At 34.5% G+C, this 23,550-nt stretch overlaps 1 protein-coding gene across 8 annotated transcripts in view; it reads right to left on the bottom strand.

Annotated features, from left to right (window-relative positions):
• The window catches only part of si:dkey-122a22.2, a 53,862-nt gene extending 30,976 nt beyond the window's left edge, over positions 1-22,886 (bottom strand). For 4 of the 8 annotated variants that reach the window (XR_012392505.1, XR_012392506.1, XR_012392508.1 and 1 more), the window contains exons 1-7: positions 22,737-22,886; positions 20,960-21,119; positions 17,341-17,412; positions 17,176-17,252; positions 16,076-16,176; positions 11,217-11,333; positions 8,223-8,297 (exon numbers count right to left, since the gene is read on the bottom strand). Coding sequence is in view for 2 of the 8 variants with exons in the window: in XM_009292612.4 (XP_009290887.1) it covers positions 8,223-8,297; positions 11,217-11,333; positions 16,076-16,176; positions 17,176-17,252; positions 17,341-17,412; positions 20,960-21,047 (530 nt within the window). In the remaining 6 variants the exon portion in view is untranslated. The remainder of the gene's footprint in view (positions 1-8,222; positions 8,298-11,216; positions 11,334-16,075; positions 16,177-17,175; positions 17,253-17,340; positions 17,413-20,959; positions 21,120-22,736) is intronic. The other 4 variants (XR_012392503.1, XR_012392504.1, XR_012392507.1 and 1 more) reach the window with 1 other exon arrangement.
• Positions 22,887-23,550: the final 664 nt, after the last annotated feature.

Raw genomic sequence — 23,550 nt, 5'->3', positions numbered from 1 at the left:
TTTCTTATTGGTCAACTCAGCACCTGAGAGTGTTACAAGACTACACTTATAAAAGCTTGTGACTAATGCCGGCCCCCAGAGAACACTGCAGAGCTCCTGAACAAGAACAGAGCAATGGGAGTAACTCCAAGAGAGAGAGAGAGAGTTGTTCTGCTCCAGCTCAGGACAGCTTCTCTTCGTGTCCAGTTAACAGACATGAACCCTGGCAAAAATGGGTTAACTGCAAAGCTTTCACATTCCAATCTTCGATACCTTTTTTCTTTTCTTTCCGTCGAGAGTCTAGTTAAGTTTAATGCGCTGTGAAACCAGAAGTCAACACGACTAGTCCTTTTACCGCCTCAAAACTTGAACTGACAGATTCCACCCCACTCCTAGCCACACAGAACAAAGAGCTGACCACCAGCTCACCACATGAGAACCCAGCTCAACAGAGGGAGCTCTTCACATCACACAAAGAACGCAAGTAATGCCTCCAGATTACCACTGAACTGGTGTAAACTAAATGTTACCCTAAAGCAGGGGTCACCAACCCTGTTCCTGGAGAGCTACCTTCCTGCACATTTCAGTTGCAACCCTGACCAAACACACCTGTTTGTAATTATCAAGTGCTGCTTTAGGTACTATTAATTGGTTCAGGTGTGTTTGATCAGGGTTGGGACTGAATTCTGCAGGAAGGTAGCTCTCCAGGAACAGGGTTGGTGACCCCTGCCCTAAAGCAACCATAGAAGGCTTAGTTTGGTCTTATAAAATCTGAGGTTTTTACATCATTACACATTGCACATGTTTATGAATCTAATGTCTTAAATTTCGATCTTATTACCCTGCTTTAACATAAATGTTTTTTTTATTATTGATAGCAATAGCCATAGTTGAAGTCAACTGCATGTTCGAACGATCGCTGGACGATTCGTTTGTTTGGATTTAAAGAGTTAATTCTTTTGAAGCCCCTTTCAAATTAAACTTCAATTCACATTAAGCTATTTCGCTACAAAAACATGCCACATTATGTGAAAATAATAACTGCACCAGACTGAAACTAGCTATAAAAACATATATGTCGCACATGGTCCTATATGATGAGGCCCTGTAAGTCACCTCTAAAGTGCTAGAAGATTTCTGTGATGATCTGAGCATTTGCATGTGTCCCCGTGTTCTGATCTGATGAGAGCAGGACACTCAGCTTCTCCGTTCTGTTCTCCTGCAACGGGGAGTGACTCATTTCGTCAGATATAACGGAACTCATTTCAGAGTGAGGCCACGTTAATGAGACGCCCTTTTGATGTGGAAATCCGGCTGGCATTGGCAAACGCTGATACCGTCTCCACTGTCATCTTCAGGTGCACAGACTCTCCCTATTGGATACTGGCAGTTTATCTCTTAGTCGCCACACTGGGCTTCTTGAAAGGAGGAGACAGCAATTACACAGACTTGTGACCCAATTAAAAGCATTCAAAAGTACAGAAACCACTCCAGTCAGCAAAACAAAAGAGTCTATTTGGTTTAAGTTTACACCTCTTATAATGGCCTCTCATTGCTGCCTGTTTTTGACACACGTTAGAGAAACTTGGAGACATTAATCAAATTAGTGCACAAGGGAATGGAGGTGGCTTGTTATGTTGGTCAAAAAAATTGATACATACAGGATTTTGGATTTATAATCAAAAATGTGGACCTGATTGAAAAAATTCATAATAGAAGCAAATAATAAGAAATAAAATAAAAGACACAGGAAATATTATTAGAATGTTTGATAATCTTCTAGTTTTAAGACTTTAAATGAAGAGGTTTTAAAACCCAAAAGTGTGGATAATTAATATAATATGAATGCATAATATAATAATTATGTATAATTCATTCATTCATTTTCTTTTCAGCTTAGTCCCTTTATTAATCTGGGGTCGCCACAGCGGAATGAACCACCAACTTTCCCAGCATATGTGTTACACATACACTACGGACAATTTAGCTTACCCAATTCATGTCTTTGGACTTGTTGGGAAACCGGAGCACCCGGAAGAAACCCATGCGAACGCAGGGAGAACATGCAAACTCCACAGAAAAATGCCAACTGAGCCAGCCAGGACTTAAACTAGCAACCTTCTTTCTGTGAGGCGATAGAACTATTGTCATTTTGTCATAATTAATTATGAAAAACTGTATTCATTAATTTGTCTTGTCTTGCTTTGAGACTATGGGCCCTAACATACACCAGGCGCAATAAGGTGCAAGATGTGTATGGCCTGATTTGTTGCTATTTTCAGACTGGCGCAACCATAATTTTCTTGTTTTGCCCCCATGTTGTTTACCAAGCAAATCCATTTGCGCCACTTTGTGGACTCATGGGTGTACTGACCTAAAAAGGAGGTGTGTTAAGGCACATTGTTGTCACTTTGCTATTTTGAGTAACTGAAATAGACCATGCCATTGACCAACTAAAAGCTGGTCTAAAGTCCAGCGCAAAGCACGTTATTCGGCTGATATGTGGGTGCAAACCCTTACACATTGCTTAATACACACAGGATGTACAGCAACACACAAACATCTTTACATATGAAGAAAACAAAGGATTAAAATGTTACAAAAATTATTTTTCTACAAAAATATAAAAAACACTTTTCAGTTTATTCATGACAATCTGCAATTGTTTAATGTTATTATTAGTAGTAGTATTTTATATTATATGCAAATTTATATTGTTTGAATAAAATCAAGTTTAGATTTGCCCAACTGTTTTGGAGACGTATGCGTCACCATATGGGGCATGTGTTTGGATATAACTAAGATTTTTTGCAACATTTCATGATTATGGTTTTTTTGTTTGTTTCCTGGAAATTAGAACAGAATTTAGAAATAGTTTTGACACAAATCTTTGCACTTAAATTAAATTTAACATGTACTGTTGGGTACTGATGTCTTCAGCAGAATGTGTACAACAATGTTTACTTATTCATGAAAGTAAAGAGTAAAAGTTAAGTAAAGTAAAGAGAAAGTAAAGAGGCCGAATGGAGGAGCCTTGTTCTTTATCCTTACTCGCTAGTGAAGCTTTTAGTTTTCCACATACAAAATCCGCCATGTAAATAGCAAATACGCCATGCTGCGACGCAACTGACTCTTAAAGTGAATGGGAGAGGAGACTCTAATTGGTTAAATGCACTTTTTGCTTAAAACACATCCATAACTCATTAAGAGAATAAGCACAACCCTGTTGGACCATGCGCCGTGGCTCAAACCTTATTTTTTCTGTCCCATTCCCTTTTTTGTGCCTGCCCTTTAGACTAGATCATAAAAAAGAGCCCTATTAGTTAAAGGAGCTAGAACAGTTTAGGAATCTTGAGAAATAGCCAAAGATGTTTATGAATGTTTGTATATAATATAATATAATATAATATAATATAATATAATATAATATAATATAATATAATATAATATAATATAATATAATATAATATAATATAATATAATATAATATAATAGAATAGAATAGAATATAATAGAATAGAATATTTATTATGTAATTATAGAATTTTATATACAGAATTTGTATGATTCTTTGATAGTTTCAGAAAGCTTAAAAGAACAGCATTATTTTTTTATGTTGGATATTATATATTAGAGATCTTTGCTGTGTTCTGACAAAAATAATAAATCCCATCAGGATCAGTTCCAAATAACAATACAAGTTCCAATAGGAATTGTATGTTGTACTTTTATGTCAATATCAGCAGATACGAAAAGCAGATTTAGGGATTATTCCAGCCTGCTAGAGAAATCATAATACAGCATTTCCCTAAAGACTTTTTCATTTTACATTGCATGGCTATCACATAATCGCAGAGCAGAAGTGTTTAATACGTCCTTTGCATCTTTAATTTAAACCGGCAGCTCTTATGATTTAAGTGAGATCAGCAATAACACTCATGCGATACGGATATCAGCTTAAGCCCTGAGTTAATATCCACAACATTTATTTTAACCATGTCCAGAGTAATTGGATTGCATGTACATTCGGTGGAACGAGCATCTATTAATCAAAGCATAATTGCGCACATTTCCCAGATAAACGGTGCTACTTCAGGTCCAGTCAAGTACAAATGAGTCAATCCAGGCATATTCATTTCTTATCAGGCTGAACTCATTGGAATCACATTATGGCGAGAAATAATAGAGGTAGGAGTTTATGAAACAAGAATATTCTATAAGATGGAAAAAAAAGAGCCTTTAGAAAGTCTAGAAGGATCTCTAAGGAATTGCAATCTTGTCTCTGCTAAATGACTCCAATAGCAGGTGGAATGAGGTCAAGAAATGCGGCTCTATTTCTTTACTGACTTGCACTGAAATTGAATAGCTTCAGCGTGCTTAACTATGGCCATAAACTGCAACTAGCTGTAAATACCCATGTAATTGGAGCTGTGCGTGGTGATGTAAATATTTAATGAGTGCTTATGTGACTTGTGTTGTATATTAGTTTGAGTGGGCTGCTCAGGTTTTTGTTTTATTTTCTCAGAGAAGCGTTTTTTTTTTTTTTTTTTAGACTTGCTGTATGAACAGTGCTCAGCATATATGAGTACACCCCTCACAAATCACTTATATTTATATTAATATTTACTATAGGAATTTTTACAATATTATATCTGTGCATATAAACTAGATTGGTTAATACTGAAGTCAAATCTGAAGCTAATCTAACTAAATAACTTACAATAACAGTCCAAAAATTTGTCACCTAAATGTATGTTAGGGGAAAAAAATAAATAAATAAAATAAAATAAATATATATATATATATATATATATATATATATATATATATATATATATATATATATATATATATATATATATATATATATATATATATTTATTTTTTTTTTTATGTATAAATATATATATATATATATATATATATATATATATATATATATATATATATATATATATATATATATATATATATATATATAAATTTGGCTAAAATGTTACAGTTTGTCTATTTTTAGTTGAATTTAAATGTATTATCCTTCTATTTCTTAAGATGTTAGGTGACTAAAATATTATTTTTATAAATATATTCATTTAATAAATTAATTTTGTTCAACTGCATCAAAAATATTACATTTATTCACTGGCAAATGGATAAAAATATACATTTTTATAATTGGGTGTTCTCATTTATGCTATGTGCTGTATATAATGTATATACAGTGGATTACATACATACACTTGCTACAAAATGTACATTCTCTGTGCATTAATTAAGTATATTATTTGATTCTGATATTGATCTAATTATTGATTGTTGGATTATTAATCCAATAATCCAACACGTTTTTCACGTGATATTAATAATTTATAATGAATAAAAACTGAAACATCCTGACATGCTATAATAACCCCAACACACTGTGAAATTCACACAGAATCATGCATATAAAAATCATAATGGTTCAATGTATATGCTTATCTTATATAATGTTCAAATTCAGACTGTCAAATTAGACTGCAATTATGGACATCAATAACCTTATTAAGTATAGGCCTGTAGCCAGTCTGGTGAAAAGTTCTTGTTCTTTTTTCCTAAAAAGTGGATATTTTTGCAGTTATTCACCTCATTTTCTGTTGAATTATGAGGTTTAAATACTGCATTTAAGTGATATTTTAAGCACTATTTTTAGCTGGATTAGCTTGTCAAATGGTCCTCATAGTCACACTTTTTGAGGTACCGAAAACATTTGCTCAATATATAAAATAGGGAAATATGAAAATACTTATTTTTAAATACAAATGAATTACATCATAAATCATTAGGAATAAAGGAGATAAAATTTTAAATGTGAAAAAAACTGTATCCTATTGTCATTTATTTGGCAAATAAAAAGCTGACTAGCACATTTAACTTTCCTCAGTCAGAATTTGGCCATTTGAATAATAAAAGATTAAAACATAATAATATTAATAATGTAGACAAAAGTTTGATGATTTTTCTAGTCTCTTCTGAAAAAAAAGTCAATTTTGAAAGTTCATAGATAACAAAAATAGCCTAATTAGTTTTAAAAATTACTATAATATGGGCCACTTCTTCTTTTAATTGGTGTTTTTTCTTAAGGTCCAAGATTCAGAATAAAAGTTGGGCTACTTGTAGTGAAAGATGATTTCACTTTCGTACTTATGATGACACAGCAGTCGAAATAAGACAAATAAATGGGATAAATTCTGGACCTTTTATCAGTGGGGGCTACGGGCAAGAAGTATATGTTTTGATTTTATTGGAGCAGCCAAAATGTATGTAAATTTAGATTAACTAAATCAACAGTATAATTTGATCTTAACTATTTGTCATAAACACAAAGTAATACGGTATTTTCTATGGCTTAAAAAGGTCTAAATATATAATAAATAAATAATAAATAAATAGCGGGAGATTTTGATTGTTCATATAAAAAATTCAGCCTATTCAGTTCATTCAAATTGTGCTGTGAAACAAAGCATGTAAATCCTGCATCACTAGTATACAAATAAAAAATAAACTAACAGCAAATAATAAGAAATATAGCATTATTATTTATAATGTATGGTTTGATTTAAATTATTTGTCATAAGTACAAAAAGCAATATGATAATTTTTATTTCTTAAAAAGGTCTACATATGTAATAAGTAAATAATTAAATAAATAAACAGCCCCAGATTCTGTTTGTTCATATAAAAATTCACCCTATTAAATTCATTAATATTGTCCTGTGAAACGAAGTGTGTAAATCAGACCCCCTAGTTTTTGCAATCGCTGAATCCAATGCAAAACCAACAAAAAGTCGCAAATTTTTGTAATTCTGCAAAGTTCTTAATTTAAACGCAAAATAATCGCAAAAAAATAAAATAAAAATCTCATGAAACATCCAATTTCAAACCATATAATCATATTATATTAATTTCAGTTTGCAATTTATTGTTTTATATGACTTATAGACATTGCATACACAGTGCATGTGATGTATTTCAGTGAGTTTGGAAAAATGACGTCTAACATTGCGCCCACACAATCATTACATTACATGGAGGAAAGAATTGTTTTTCAGCCTGTGCAGTAAGCAGACGCCGATGAAGCGCGGGTGATTTACATGTGAAGTCAATGCAAAAGTGGGGTTAGACATTAAAGGCATTGAAGGGCATGAGATGTGCTTTGCATGTATGGCTGGTATTATGATGTACATTAAATCGATAAATGATTTTGTTTAACTCGTTAAAGAGAGAAAATGCTTCCTTTCAATTGAAAGTTTTACAGTAATCTGTGTTTTAATTTAAGTGAATTACAAAAGGGAAAGCCCTGACAAATGTCCTATGTGTGAGGTACATGATGTCAGATAGGTCCAGAAAGTGAAATCTGAGAGAAAGTAAGATTGTGGATAAAAATAAGAGTTATACAGCCTCCCTTTGGCTTAATGCCTACTGTTTTAGATCTTGACAAGAGATGAAAATAAAGAAGCTTTATTTTTATGATTTGTGTAATTGCCATTGTACTATATATATATATATATATATATATATATATATATATACACATATATATATATATATATATATATATATATATATATATATATACACATATATATATATATATATATATATATATATATATATATATATATATATTTATATATATTATATTATTATATATTATTATATTAGTACAATTGCCATTGTACTATATATATATATATATATATATATATATATATATATATATATATAATTATATTATTATATTATTATTATATTATTATTATATAATATATTATTATATATTATTATTATTATTAAAAAAAAAATTTACGCAAAATTGTCATAAATTTCTTTGAATTACCACCACAAACTCAGTAATTAACCAAAAAAAATCATGGAAAAACTAGGGGGTTTGGTAAATCCTGCATCACTAGCGTCTTAATAAAATAAAAAAACAACTAACAAATAATAATAAATAAAACATTATTTTGCTAAAACAACAATGGATTTCATTATGTCTGGTTAGTCTGTTTTGTTACAGCTCTATGGTCTTAATACCAATTGGGGAACTTAGATTCAGAATGGACAGCTTAAATGAGGAAAAAATACTGTAACATCGTTTTAAAAATGACACACTTGAGCATTCGGATGGAGCTGGAATTTGATGAATGACTCTTTCTTTCTTTCCCTCTCTCAGTCTGTCTGTCTCTGAGCTGATGACTCACCAGAACTGCTGCCACTTCTGCTCCTCAAAGACGTCCTCGGGGATTGGATCGATCAGCACCAGGTCAGACACTTGCCTGAAGAGACAGAGAAAGAGAGAGAGATGGTGAAAAGAGCTCAGATCAGACCTCACACACACACTAAACCAGCTACTCCTGCAACTGGGGACAAATGAACAGCATCCATCGAGTGAGATGAATGGGCTCAGAGCCGCAGCGGAGACGATATTTTCAGTCCTTGGGCGCTACAGGGCTGAATTTACGGCTCTTAAAGCTGCACATCAGAGCTGATGAAACGTTAAATCTGTCAGGTGGAGGGTGGAGGCTTCGGTGAGTGTGTGCTGAGAGGTCGCTCGGTCTCATGATGCTCTGATGGATGTCTTGGTTATGGATGGTATAAATGAAGCAATTATTTAAGTAATGGAAATCTTGCTGGCTAGTTAACTGGGCTAACAAACCGCTCAGACGAAAGTCAAAAAGCCTATAGATGATCCATTTGAATTAATTTATTGAATTGCCTGATTCCTGCTGAAGTGTGGGTCACTTACACACTGTAAAAAATGCTAGGATCCACACATTCAATTTGTGCTGGGACAACATGAAGAAATTAAGTTTAAAAGAAATTAACTAACAGGAATAAAAAGGAGGAAATTTCTTCTAAATATAACTAGAATTGTGTTGTTTCAGCTCATTTTAAATAAGCAGTTTAAACAAACAGCTAAAATCCTTTTTTTGAAGTGTATATTGTACATGGAATGTGCATGCCTTGTAGAGGTATGCATTCCTGCGGCTGTACCACGGGAGCCGACCAGATTTCTTGTGTTGTGGGAACAAATTTCCAAATAAAACGTGGTAGCGGTCAGTATCTCTTGGCCAATTTTATAGCGTTCCAGAGTCCCAACTTTATTTCGGAACAGCACATCTGTGATTACCTCATTTTTATTGAGCACCGTTACAGCTAGCGCTCACAACTATTACACATGTTGATTGCATGACCCGTGCTTTCTGGATGTGTTTTATTTTATTTTATTTTTTTTGCATCATCTGCATACCAGTCCTTAGAGCGGGCATTCCCAACACAGGAGAGCAAAGTGAAGATGCGCTGTCCCTCAGCTTGCATTAGAAAATGGTCAGTTTACTGTTACTGTGCGTTCACACCAAAGGCGGTGACAGCGTCAAAGGTTGCTCTGGCCACCCTGCATTCAGGTCCGCCGGCAAGAGCGTAAAAGAATTTCCCTACATTGATCTCCTATTTAAACGAGCTATTGCCGTATGACAGCAAATCAGTTGCAATCCTGCATAAAACAAGCTTTCTGGCGTGAAAATGTGAAAAACTTGGGAACAACTGTGGTTGGAACTAAAGTTCACAGGACTGTGTTCTGTGGACTCCTTCCAAGCAGTGGACTTCTACATTCCGATTGCTTGCCGTCGAGCCGCATCATAGCTCATTACCATAAAGTTGACTTGATTTTAACTCTCCTCGATGCCCACACCAGCGAAGATGTGCCGCGCCGCTCCTCTCTGCCGGTTTACATTGAAGATTAATGACTTCCCGCTACTTTGACACTCTTGCAGCTTTCGGTGTGAACGTACAGTTAGAAAACCAACATCAGGCAAGTCTTTTTCATGCATTTTAGATGCAAATGGAAAAAAAAATTAACATTAAAAATTACCCTTTGCGTGATGTTATAATACCTCAAAGTTTTACCCTTTAGCAGGCACAAGACTGGAACCTCAGGTTTAAGGCGACACTCGTGTCTCATGACGAAGAGGCAAACAAAACGGACATTTAGCTTACAATCCTTGCACAACCAACAGTTTTATCTAGCATGAATGATTGGGTCAGGTAGAATGCTATTCTAAGCAGGCAGCATGTGAACAAAGGCTGGATATACGATGAAAGCTGTTGGGTGTGGAATAAAATCTTGCAGGAGCGAGACAAAAAAATTTGTCCCGCGCAGACCTCTAATGCCTTGCATTATGATCAACATTATCATTGCATTATATTATCATTATAATATTAACTTACACTGTAAAATATGCTGGGTTCCACACAATCAATTTGTGTTGGGACGACATGAAGAAATCAAGTAAACTTTTAACAATTAAAATAATTAAGTGGTCCTAACAAAATCTCAGCTCATTTTAAATAAGTAGTTTGAACAAGCAAAATATTTTTGCGTGTATATTTGTTAAAAATCAGCTGGATTAAACAGACAGTTTGATTTTTACAAAGAAGTACAGTACATGCCAAATCCCCCATTATAAATTATAATATAATATATTATAATATATATTATAAAATATTTTATAATATAAAAGTTTAAATGCTAACTTGTGCATGAAAAGATTAACAAACAGAAAATACCAGTAAATCACAATATACTGTATGGGAATTGGCCCAAACCCAAAAATCTATTACTTTACATAATTATTTTTACTTAATATATTTTTATTCAGATTTTACATTAATTTCAGCAATATTAATGTTTATGATTTATTTACAATTAATATACTCTGTAAAGTAATAGGTTGTCTTTTAGTAGATATGCTATATGAGAGACCAAACAAGTAGATCTAATTGAATTTGCATTGTCAACCTTGATAAAAGTCATTTTTTTATTTAATGTATTACGTTTTTAGTTACTATCTTCTTAAAATCACTCTGCATAAATTAAATAGCAAAAAAAAAAAATGTTAACAGATTCTGTTTGGCCCTGCAAATGGGCATCCGTTAATGAACTTCAGTTAATATGTATGCAAAGTACATATCAACAAGTAAAAAGTATGCAAATTAACCTACTACTTAAGGCCCTGATATACATTAAACCGAGTTTGTTTAAGCCGTTCCAAACAGATCAAAGTAAACTTTCGGGGAAAATCTGTTTTAGATACTAAACACCTGAGCTACCATTGGTCAAGTGGAGAAAGAGAACATACTTTTCAGAGTCACAAATGTCAAAACAAAGGCAGCGTCTGCTCTCTAGAATGTCTTACGTATCATGAATGTGGCTGTAGAACCTGCCGTTGAGAGTTCCTAGCTCAGAGCCAATCAGAATGAAGGGTGTGGCTAAATCTGCAGCCTTGACCAATCGGTGAAGGTCATCCACCATCCTGAAGGATTAAAAAAGAGAGATACAGATCAGAAATATGAGTGTAGGTTTGGGGCGATAGACGGCTAGACGTGATTCATCTGGCAGTTCATTAATCACTGAAACGCATTACGACACAGATGTCGGTTCACCTCCAGACGGGACGCCCACTGTCCCAGACTCCTAGATTTTAAAGCGGTCAGTGAAGTTGCGTGAAGGACAAACTGACCTCAAACCAGATGCCGACACACTAAACTAATAAGCACCATGTACCATCAGACAGTAATGGGTTTAGCTTTTGACATCCTCATTAACTAAAAGGTTATGAAGATTCAATGGCCACAGTGATTTACTGCCGTGTACATTTAGGATGTGCAGGGGGGGGGCGATAAATCAGTCAAGAAAAACTAAACTGAATGGCATTGCTTTTTCAGACTGAAAGTAGTACAGATATTTATTTAATTACCATTTGATGTCATAATAATTATTATATCTTATATTGTATAGCAATCTGTGCTATCTAAATGTTAACCAAATTGTTTTTTTATTTATTTCTTGCCAACGGACATAGTTGTCTGGAATTTCATTGGTATGCTCAGACACAAGCACATCTGAACATATAAACAAACACATAAATTGTTAGAACAATTATAATTAATTAAATATGTTTAGGCTATGTTTAGTCATTTATCACACAAATATAGTTTTCAAGCGTAGCTGAAAATTGTGACTAATTACCAAATGGTGACATAAATAAAATATAAAGTTTCAAGTCACATATAAAAACACATATACCTGTATGTTGAATGCAAGTATACCGTCTAAAGAAAGAGCCAAAAAAAGACTAAAAGGGAGAAAGAAAGAAAGAAAGAAAGAAAGAAAGAAAGAAAGAAAGAAAGAAAACAAAATATATACACATATACACATATGTTGAATGCAAGTATACTGTCTAAAGAAAGAGCCAAAGAAAGACTAAAAGGGAGGGAGGGAGAAAGAAAGAAAGAAAGAAAGAAAGAAAGAAAGAAAGAAAGAAAGAAAGAAAGAAAGGAGAAAAAAGAAAGAAAACAAAATATATACACATATACACATATGTTGAATGCAAGTAAACTGTCTAAAGAAAGAGCAAAAGAAAGACTAAAAGAAAGAAAGAAAGAGAAAAAAAAGAAAGAAAACAAAAAAGAAAAAATGAAAAGGTGCGTTCGACTTGAACCATGGCTGCAGTCGGTGATCAACTAGATTTGCCGAGCGCAGGCAGGTCCGGAGTTGAAAACGGAGCTGTCAAGCCGAACATCATCATCAATTATTATTTTTTTATAACAACAAAAGATTTACAGTACAAATAAAACAGAATACAGTCTCTACCAACTATAGCTCATTTTAAACAATAAGGGAATTATGAATTAAATATATTACAAACACATGAGAGAAATAACGGGAAACGAGAGGGTAATATAAACAAAAAAGAATAGGTCTAATAAATACAAAGCAATAAGCACAAATTCTAGGAGTTTAAACATTTAAACTCTTTATGCTAATACTTCTTGTTTGAATATGCTTAAAAGGGGTTTACATTTATAGACATAAAACTTTCCAAAATTTATTAGTGTAAACAACAAAACAAGGTGTTTTGATTAAGTCTTAAACAATAATTAAGATTATTTTAGATAATAAAAGCATTTTAAATAGGCCCTTTAATCCAAAAAGATTGAACAAAAGGACGTTCCCAAAATAAGTGAGCTACACCTTAGAAGTTTCCCAGAAAGAGCAGATACATCAACGTCACTTTTAAAATTTGTGCATAAACGACTAGACAGGGGGGAAAAAATTATAATCATAAATATAATTTCATAATTAGTTAATAAAATAGTTCTTTAACTTAATTTTTAAAGAAACCTTTAGGGTGACAGGATCATTGATGATATTTATTTTATCACAAGCCTGTAAGATATTATGTAATTATAATATTATATATGATATAATATATAAGTTAATATTCAGGTTATTCACTAAAATATATAATTTAAATCGTTCATGGAGCTAAATGCAGTAAATAGTCTCTATAAAAAAAGGTTGAAAATAAACCTATGCAAACAATCTAGCCTTTATAAACAAATGATTTAACAAAGATGATTACTGCAGTAAAATATTTGTAGTCTTTTAATAAGCATGATATGTACAAGATAGAGATGGTATAAAAGTTAATTGTTTGATTTAAAATTTGTGAACAGGAGCTTGTCCAATAATAAACCCGAAACACACGTGGTTGTTGTCATGCTGCAAACTCAGCTAATCGTGTAATATCAGTGTCGTCATCGCAGCTCCTGCAGTCGCTCTTCAAATGCTACACCGGTTGCGAACGAACTAACAATGAAGCGAGCGAGCAAGTTAATGAACGAACAAATGAACGAGCGTACGAACGAACAAATGAGCATACGAACGAACAAGCGTACAAAATAATGAGCGCACGAACGAACAAGCGTATGAACGAACAAGCATACGAATGAGCGTACAAACGAGCATACAAACAAGCATACGAATGAATTATGAGAGCAGAAAAGAGCAAAAGAAAGACCAGAAGAAAGAGCAAAACAAAAGAGCAAAGGAAAGAGCAAAGAAAGAAAGAAAGAAAGAAAGAAAGAAAGAAAGAAAGGAGTTACAAATTGCTCCATCTTCCAGTGTAACAGATATTAATGTAAAAATGATGAAGGATTGTGGCTGCACTGTCATCCAAAAATCTTTTAACATGCCATCAAATGACTCTTGTTTTATGTATTTTAGATTTTTGGTATGTCAATTATTGATGTACTTTGTTGAACAACTGTTTTACTTAAGGAGAAATTTGATCTAGCCGTCCTCGTCTTAAAAGTGCCAGACAGGAGAGAATACAGAGCCACTGATAACCAACTGCACTGTCCTCTCGCTACGAATGGCTTTAATGTCAACAGTAACAAGATAAGAGTGACTCCACGTGAAGAATAAAAAGTTTCAGAGGACAAAGACAAAGACATGATTAAATAGTAGATCAGGTCAATGTCACAGGCAGAGACCGGCAGATACCGATGTCACAAAGATAGTAGAAACATCATTGTTTTCAACATAATAATAAAAAGAAATCTTTTTATAAAGTTTTTATGCATCAATTGAGCAAATTGGAGTGATTTCTAAAGGATCAGATGATGAAGATTGTACAAAAACAGTACATTTCCGACCCTTTGTGTGAACCAAACAAGTAGACTGAGACAGCTGAAAAGATTAGTTTCTGACTCTGCCCACTTCAAAACAAACTCTTGCACATTTTGACTGAAATATGAACACAATATACACTTATCTGCCACTTTATTAGGTACACCTTACTAGTATCGGGTTGGACCCCCTTTTGCCTTCAGAACTGTTTTAACCCTTTATGGCAGGGGTGTCAAACTCAATTCCTGAAGGGCCGCAGCACTGCACAATTTAGTTCCAACCCTGCTCCAACACACTTACCTGTAGGTTTCAAACAAGCCTGAAGGACTCAATTAGTTTGATCAGGTGTGCTTAATTAGGGTTAGATCTAAACTGTGCAGGGCTGCGGCCCTTTTGGAACTGAATTTGACACCTGTGCTTTATGACAGATTCAACAAGGTAAAGGAAATATTCCTCTGAGATTTTGGTCCATGTTGACATCATAGCATCACACAGTTTCTGCACTTATTGTCAGCTGCACGTTCATGATGAGAATCTCCCGTTCCACCACATCCCAAAGGTGCTCTATTGGATTGAGTCTGGTGACTGTGAAGGACATTTGAATACAGTGAACTTAATGTCATGTTCAGGAAATCAGTCTGAGATGATTTGGGCTTTATAACACGGTGTGCTATCCTGCTGGAAGTAGCCATCAGAAAATGGGTACACTCTGGTCATAAAGGGATGGTCATGGTCAGCAACAATGCTCTGGTAGCCTGTGACATTGACATGATGCTCAATTGGTACTAATAAGCCCAAAGTGTGCCAAGAAAATATCCCCCACACCATTACACCACCATCACCACCAACCAGAACTGTTGATAAAAGGCAGGATGAATCCATGCTTTCATGTTGTTCCCTACCATCAGAATGTCGCAGCAGAATTCGAGACTCACCAGCCCAGGCAATGTTTTTCCAATCGTCTATTGTCCAATTTTGGTGAGCCTGTGCAAATTGTTGCCTTAATTTCATGTTCTTAGCTGAAAGGAGTGGCACCTGATGAGGTCTTCTGCTGCTGTTGCCCATCCACCTCAAGGTTGGACGTGTTGGCGTTAAGAGATGCTCTTCTGCATACCTCAGTTGTAATGAGTGGTTATTTGAGTTACTGTTGCCTTTCAGCTTGAACCAGTCTGGCCATTCTCCTCTGACCTGTGGCATCAGCAAGGCATTTGCAACCACAGAACTGTAGATCAGCAGTTTCTGAAATACTCAGACTAGCCTGTCTGGCACTAAAAACCATGCCACATTCAAAGTCACTTAAATCACCTTTCTTCCCCATTGTGATGGTTGGTTTGAACTGCAGCAGATCATCTTGACCATGTCTAAATGCCTAAATACATTGACTTGCTGCCATGTGATTGGCTGATTAGAAATTTGCCTTAACGAGCAGTTCGATAAGTGTACCTAATAAAGTGGCCAGTGAGTGTAGACTAAAGGCATACAAATAAACCAAAAACAAAACAGAATTTTATTTTTAAATCTGGACCGAATGAAGCAAGAGAACCAAACTACAAGAGTGAACATGCTAAAACATTGTCATACCTGCCCGTAGTTGATAATCTCCAGACCTTCTCTGTGCCTGTAGTTTCATTCTGCAGGGCTCTTCGGCTAAAACCCAGACCAGCTCTGTCGTAAGTGCACACCTGAGAAACAACAGATGAAATGACAACAGGAGAATCATCAACTAACCCTCCAAAAAAAACAAAATTTAACATTTTAGGATTTTCAGTTTGCAAATATAATGTCATTTCACTTCAAATTGTAAACAACACCCTTAAATATATTGTATTTAAACAAGCATGTAAACATTGTCATGATTGCCAAAATTTTGAGAGATGAAACTCAAACGTATTTAAATCAATTCAAATCACTTTTATTTTCACATCATCAGTAGCACGTGTGCTATGATGAGTGAAAAGCTTAGGTGCTGGCTCCAGACAGTACAAAATACAGATGGTGTAAATACAACAACAGTGTAAAATACAGACAGTGCAAATACAACGACAAAAAAAATACAAGAGCATACTCCAAAAAAAAAAAAAAAAAAAAAAACAGGACAATGTAAAATTGACAGCGATATATACAATGAATAGGTGTCCACATAGTTTTAGGCAGTGTTGTTTAAAGTATAGATTGGTTAAAGTGCAGTGCATGCAACATATTGATGGTGTGCAGTGAGGGGTATGGAAGAGTCTGTGTGGGGTGTGTTAAGTGTTCATCAGCCTGATAGTCTGAGGGAAGAAGCTTTCCTTCAGCCGACTAGTGCGTGATCGGATGCTGTGGACGTCATCGGGCCTTAAGATTTTTTAGCACACTGCTATCAACACATAAATAAATCTTAAATGGCCATTTTAAATTATTGCACAGTCCTCCAAATACTAGGTTTTTACCATTAGTTAAACAAACTTTTTAATCATTTCATGTTTTGTATGACAAATAATTATTTTATGTTCAAAAACACAATTTTAATTATTAAACTGATTATTTGTATTCTATGTATACAATATTAAATCAATTTTGTAAATAAAATAATTTGACGCAGACACCAACATGGAGCATATTGTCCTTGACCCATTTACATGAATATACTCCTTACATTACATGAATGTACAGTCCTCATGCTAGCAGGTTGCCAAACTGACCTTTGTTGAAAACGAAAGACTCTCTTGCACATGAAACCAAATATCTGAAGACATCCCTGCTGGAGCATCAAGAATGACTGAAAACAAATATAAAACGTCACTTTCAGCATGCACAACATCAAGATTAGATTTGACAGTTTTGGATAAAACATTGTTTTGTCCTACCAACTGGTTGCCCATGTCCTTTACAGTGTAAATGGATCTTTTCTCCGAGGCCGATATCAATTAGATGAGCATCTACCAAAAAAAGAGAGAAATATAAACCCCAAAAAAACCAAAGATATCCTTAAGTTTGACTGAATATATGATAGGGTAGGGCTGTGCAATATGACAATATACACTACCTGACAAAAGTAACTTGGTCATTGGGTATTAAAAGTGGCTTATATGAAAGGCAAAGACCTCTAGATTATGCCTATTTTAACAAAATAAAGTATGATCATGCCTTAATTTTTTATTATTTAATTAGGACAGTAAGGTTTGACTTTGGTCAAACAAAAGTCGTGTCACTTAACAAAAATAATGTGCAGTGTAAAATATGAATATAGGTCATGGTATAGTGGAAAAAGAATTAATACGGGTTATGACTCCCATGAACTTGGAGGACTGCATCCATACATCTCTGCAATAACTCAAATAACTTATTAATAAAGTCATCTGGATCTGCAAAGAGAGCGTTCTTGCAGGACTCCCAGAGTTCAGCAAGATTCTTTAGATTCATCTTCAATGCCTCCTCCATGTTTATTCCAGCCATGCTCAATAATGTTCATGTGTGGTGACTGGGCTGGCCAATCCTGGAGCACCTTGATCTTTTTGGTGTGGAGGCTGAAGTATGATAAGTGGCGCTATCCTGCTGAAGAAATTGCCCTCGTCTTTGTTTAGTAATAGTAATCGTTTTTGTTTGTAATAGGCAGCGCCTTCTGACACTTTTTCAAATGATCAACTAGAAGTCAAGTAGTCAAGTAGTATTATTTGTTTGCTGTAACAACTGGATTGATGACAATACTTTTGTCGGGTAATGTACAGTGATCAGCATAATTGAGTACATCCCATTTTGAAAATTAATATTTTTATCCATTTCCCAGTGAATATTGGTAATATATTTTGGTGCATTTGAACAAAACAAATAATAAATTTGGATGTACTCATTTTTTGACCATTATCGTACGTTATTTTGTTAGATAAGCTCCAGATTTGGCTTCAGTCCTGATTTATCTATTGTATATGCACATCCTTTAGACAATATTGGTTAAAACGAGACATTTGTGATGGGTGAACTCGTATAACTAAACATCATATTGATAAAATAAAAAGTCCATCATTTCATGTTATGTTATATCATCACAAAAAAAAACATTGCTAAAAGTCATATTTTTCATAATTTGGATGACCATTCTGTATGCAGGCAGAAACGTGGTCCGTTAATATTTATTTAATATTTCTACATTCTTAAATCAAAAATTTGTCCATGAAATTCTAGATAAAGTGAGAAAAATAATTATATATGAATGAATACAATTTTGGGCATATATTTTAAAATGTCTAAAAAAAAAATAGTCCTTTCCATGTGGCCAAAACTAAATAATAGTGTATCATGATATATATCCATAACTTTTGCAATCTTAAATTCAATGTACGTAGGAATAATGTGCACCTTTTGTAAAGCTGCTTTGGATTGATAACATTGTGAAAAGTGCTATACAAATAAACTTGACATTAAAAACTTGAATTGTCGTATATCGAATATCATATATTGTATATTCATTTATTCATTCATTCATGTATTCATTCATTTTCCTTCGACTTAGTCCTTTTATTCATCTGGGGTTGCCACAGTGGAATGAACCGCCAACTTATAAATCATATGTTTTACACAGCGGATGCCCTACCAGCTGCAACCCATCACTGGGAAACATCCATAGAAACTCATTCACACACATACACTGCGGCCAGTTCAGATTATTCAACTCGCCTATAGCGCGTGTCTTTGAACTGTGGGGGAAACCGGAGGAAATTCGTGTCAACACTGGGAGAACATGCAAACTCCACATAGAAATGCCAACTGACCAAGCTGGGACTAGAACCAGCGACCTTCTTGCTGTGAGGTGACAGTGCTAACAACTGTGCCGCTGTGGTGCCCCCTTAAAAGTATGTTTACATTTTGAAAGAAGCCGAGTCAGCCGCACCAATTTATAAGCAGGCAGAGCAGGATTCTTGCTATGACCACCGGCACAATACCGCTCTTTGTTATGAGCCACTATTTCAGTGTAAACTTGGTAAAGGTGAGCTTCTTTGGCGATGATGTGTACAGTATTAGATTTTACATTTTGCTGACATTTGCGCTGAACACGCAGTGAATGCAACGCATCGAGATTTAGGCACCTTCTCCGAAAACACTCGATTGATCTCAGCTAGCAGATCAACATTTACCACATGTCATGATCGCTCTAATCTGCGCCAATATTTGTAACTTTAGGTGCGTTTGCAAACCTGTGTACCTTTCACTCTTCAGCCGCTTGCATTTACCGTGATCACAAAAGCTCCCTGTCAACTGACAGCAGAAAGCATTGAGTTATTGACAGCTAATATTAAATTATATAGTGGCAAAGAAGTGCGATTCAGCACGTTTTTAGAAAAAAATCAAAACAGGTCGCACTACACCCATTATATGCAGTCGCACAAATGCTCCCAAATATATTATGAGGTTGCATAGATTCAATTTCGGACGCACATGAGACCAATTTCGAGCCCTGTAAACCTTACCGTACGTTCACACCGAAAGCGGCGAGAGCGTCAAAGTAGCCGGAAGTCATTTATTTTCAATGAGAGCCCGCGGCGATAAGCGACGAGGAGCAGCGTGGGGTGTCTTCGCCGGTGTGGGCGTCGAGGAGAGTTGAAATCAAGTTAACTTTATGGTAATGAGCTATGACGCGGTTCGGCGGCAAGCAATCAGAATGAAGACGTCCACCGCTTGATAGGAGTTCAGAGAACACAGACCTGTGAACTTTGGTTCCGACCACAGTTGTTCCCATTCCCAAGGGCTTGATGATTGCGGTCGCCGGATTTCCAATTATTCACAATGTTTTCTTACATAAACATGCATTAAATAAGTTACTGGCGAGTTACTGATGTGCGTTAATGTTATATATATTAATCTTAAAAAAGCAGGAATCTCACGTGACAGTACAAAACAGTATAGCTTCAGGATATTTCAGACATATGGACACATATTGGATAAATAGAGCAAAGCCACACCACACGCAACTTGATCTTCCATTGTTATATAAATTGGATAAGAAGTGCGCAACATTTTCACGCTAGAAACATGTTTTATGCAGGAAATTAACTGATATGCTGCAACGGCTCCTTAAATATGAGATCAATGTAGCGAATTTTGACGCTCTCGCCGCTGAAGTTAAGGGCAGACAGCGTTGTCGCCAGGGTAGCTAGAGCGACCTTGGACGCTCTCGCCGCTTTCGGTGTGAACGTACGGTTAGGATCATTATAACAGAAAACTTTGGTGGTTTTAAAACCTTGACTTTTCCAAACTGCAATAAACCTTGAAACCGGTTATTGTCCCATGCCCAATACCATGATATGAGATTTTTCGTCATATCACAAACCCCTACACTCAAAACCTGATTTTTGCAGCTTGTTCAAACGATTTATTTAAAATGAGCGAAATCAACACAAGTATTAAGTTTGTTTTGGGACAAACAATTAAGTAAACTTTATCAATTTGTGTGGAACCCAGAGTATTTTACATTGTATGATGAGGTCTTACCTGTGGGTGACAACACCTGTCCTTCTCTTTGCAGGGAGGCATAGTTCAAGAAAGCTGGAGTGAAGATGACGAAGAGCAAAACCTTCATCCAAAAAGACACAACAGCCCAGCAGCTCTTCTGAGAGACAGTCGAACCAGTAACACTATAGTCCTCTGGGGTCTGTATGGCAGATGACATGACAAGCAGTGACAACAATGTCCAGTGATAGTGTAACTAAAAATAAATCTCTGTTTAAAAGAATTTGAATAACAATTAGAGAGACAAAGAAACAGAAATGTGTGCACATCTAGAGTTCTTAAAGACAGATGCTCGATCAAAAACTCAGTGGCAAGAGGTCAAAAGAAAATCAGCAATTCTCAAATTTTAATATTTTTTTAATGTGGAAAAAAAAAAAAATATATATATATATATATGACCTTTTTAATAAAAATTGGAGCATCATAGCTATAATATATGCAGTTTTTAAGATAATTAGCAAAATATATCTCCATTCATCAGATAGTGTATGGTAGAAGTTACGTTTTCCATTATTGGACTATTTTTCGAATTTGACATCCTACTGCACAACACGACATGTTTACTATTGCAACCGGTCTCTTTTCGCAACCGGGAACCCGTGTGACGTCATGTGTGACTTAGGTTGGTAATTCGTCTATTAGCTCCAGATCTGGCTTCAGTACTATTGTAAATCATACTATAGAAAATATTCATTTAAATGAGAGAACTGTCAGGAGTGTTCTCATATAAATCATATATAAAAAGTGTTTTGTTTCATATTATGCTATATCATATATTTTGTGGTGTCGCAAAATATATTGTTTATGGTAAAATGTTTAATTAGGGGCCTCACTGTGGTGCTGGTTTGACCCTCGGCTGGTTCAGTAGGCATTTCTGTGTGGAGTTGGAATTTCTCCGGGTCTCCGGTTTCCCTCACAAGTCTAAAAACGTTGTATAGGTAAATTGGGTTAGCTAAATTGTCCTTAGTGTGTGAATGAGATTGTATGAGTGTTTCCCAGTGATGGGTTGCAGCTGGAAGGGCATTTGCTGTGTAAAACATATGCTGGATAAGTATTTTGGTGACCAATCTGAGTGCAGGCAGAAACCTGGTCAATGGGGAAAAGGTTGCAAGCTTGAATGTACAATGTTTAGTACATTTTACTCATCAATATTTAATGTTGGGCCTGCAATAATTACTTTTAAAAGTGTAATAGTTCATTCATATTTATTTATTAATTGTACTTAATCAAAAATTTGCCCAGAAGTTCTACATAAAATGAGGAACATATTTTGAAGATCAGCTATTTTATTATATTTATAATAAAAATTATAAATTTATTATATTTATAATGTATTTAGTATTATATGTTTTGATTATCTGCATCACCATTTACAGTAAGATCAACACTGTTTCAGACGGTTTTCATATTGATTTTTATTTACTAGAATTAAATATGACAGTTACACACTGTAAAACATTTAGGGGTCAAAGTGAGCATCCTTTTTTGACGTGCAGATAAAAAAACAGTTGCAAACTGTATAAATATAAAAAATACTTTACTTTTTTAAACGATGATAGAATAAAGCTGTAATGTCATGTGATATTTAAATAGAGGGATGTTTATGTCATCAAATCTAAAATATGTATGACTAGCTTTAAGGATTTGAGCTACTGTTCCACTAATTTACATTTTAGTAGGTATCTTATGTAAATCATGGTAAAAATGTATGCTAGTCATTCTTGCTCAGGTACAATGAGCTTGTTATTTCTAGTTTTACCTTTTCCTCACCTTCTTTCTCTCAGGTTTATTGCCATTGTCCGCATCTTCTCGTCCGTTAGTCCTTTTGCGCAACATTTTACAGTTTTGAGTGCACTTCACCCACAGAACAGAAAACACATGATATCACATATGTTTGAATGAAAGTCCTGAACAGCAAAGAGAGACTTCCGCATTAACGGAAGCCTACGAGGAACAAAACGTGAATGTTTTTAAAGGGATGTTAACCGTTTAAGATTAAATATTGATTTTAATTATTCACGTTCCAGACCGAGAGCGTCTTGCCGATATATATATATATATATATATATATATATATATATATATATATATATATATATATATATATATATATATATATATATATATATATATATATAGCCCCCCTTTGAATTTTATTTCTTTTTTTTACATATATATTTCCCAAATGATGTTTAACAGAGCAAGGAAATGTTCACAGTATGTCTGATAATATTTTTTTTCTTCTGGAGAACGTCTTATTTGTTTTATTTCGGCTAAATTAAAAGTAGTTTTTAATTTTTTAAACACCATTTTAAGGACAAAATTTTTAGCCCCTTTAAGCTATAATTGTTTTGATAGTCTACAGAACAAACCATCATTATACAATAACTTGCCTAATTACCCTAACCTGCCTAGTTAACCTAATTAACCTAGTTAAGCCTTTAAATGTCAATTTAAGCTGTATAGAAGTGTCTTGAAAATATCTAGTAAAATGTTATTTACTTTCATCATGGCAAAGATAAAATAAATCATTAATTCGAGATTACAGTAATTCAGGGGGGCTAATCATTCTG

Source organism: Danio rerio, chromosome 16 (genome assembly GCF_049306965.1).
Source record: "Danio rerio strain Tuebingen ecotype United States chromosome 16, GRCz12tu, whole genome shotgun sequence".
NCBI classification, from domain to species: domain Eukaryota; kingdom Metazoa; phylum Chordata; class Actinopteri; order Cypriniformes; family Danionidae; genus Danio; species Danio rerio.
Note: the sequence above shows the minus strand (reverse complement) of the source record. Positions and strands in the feature narration are given on the sequence as shown.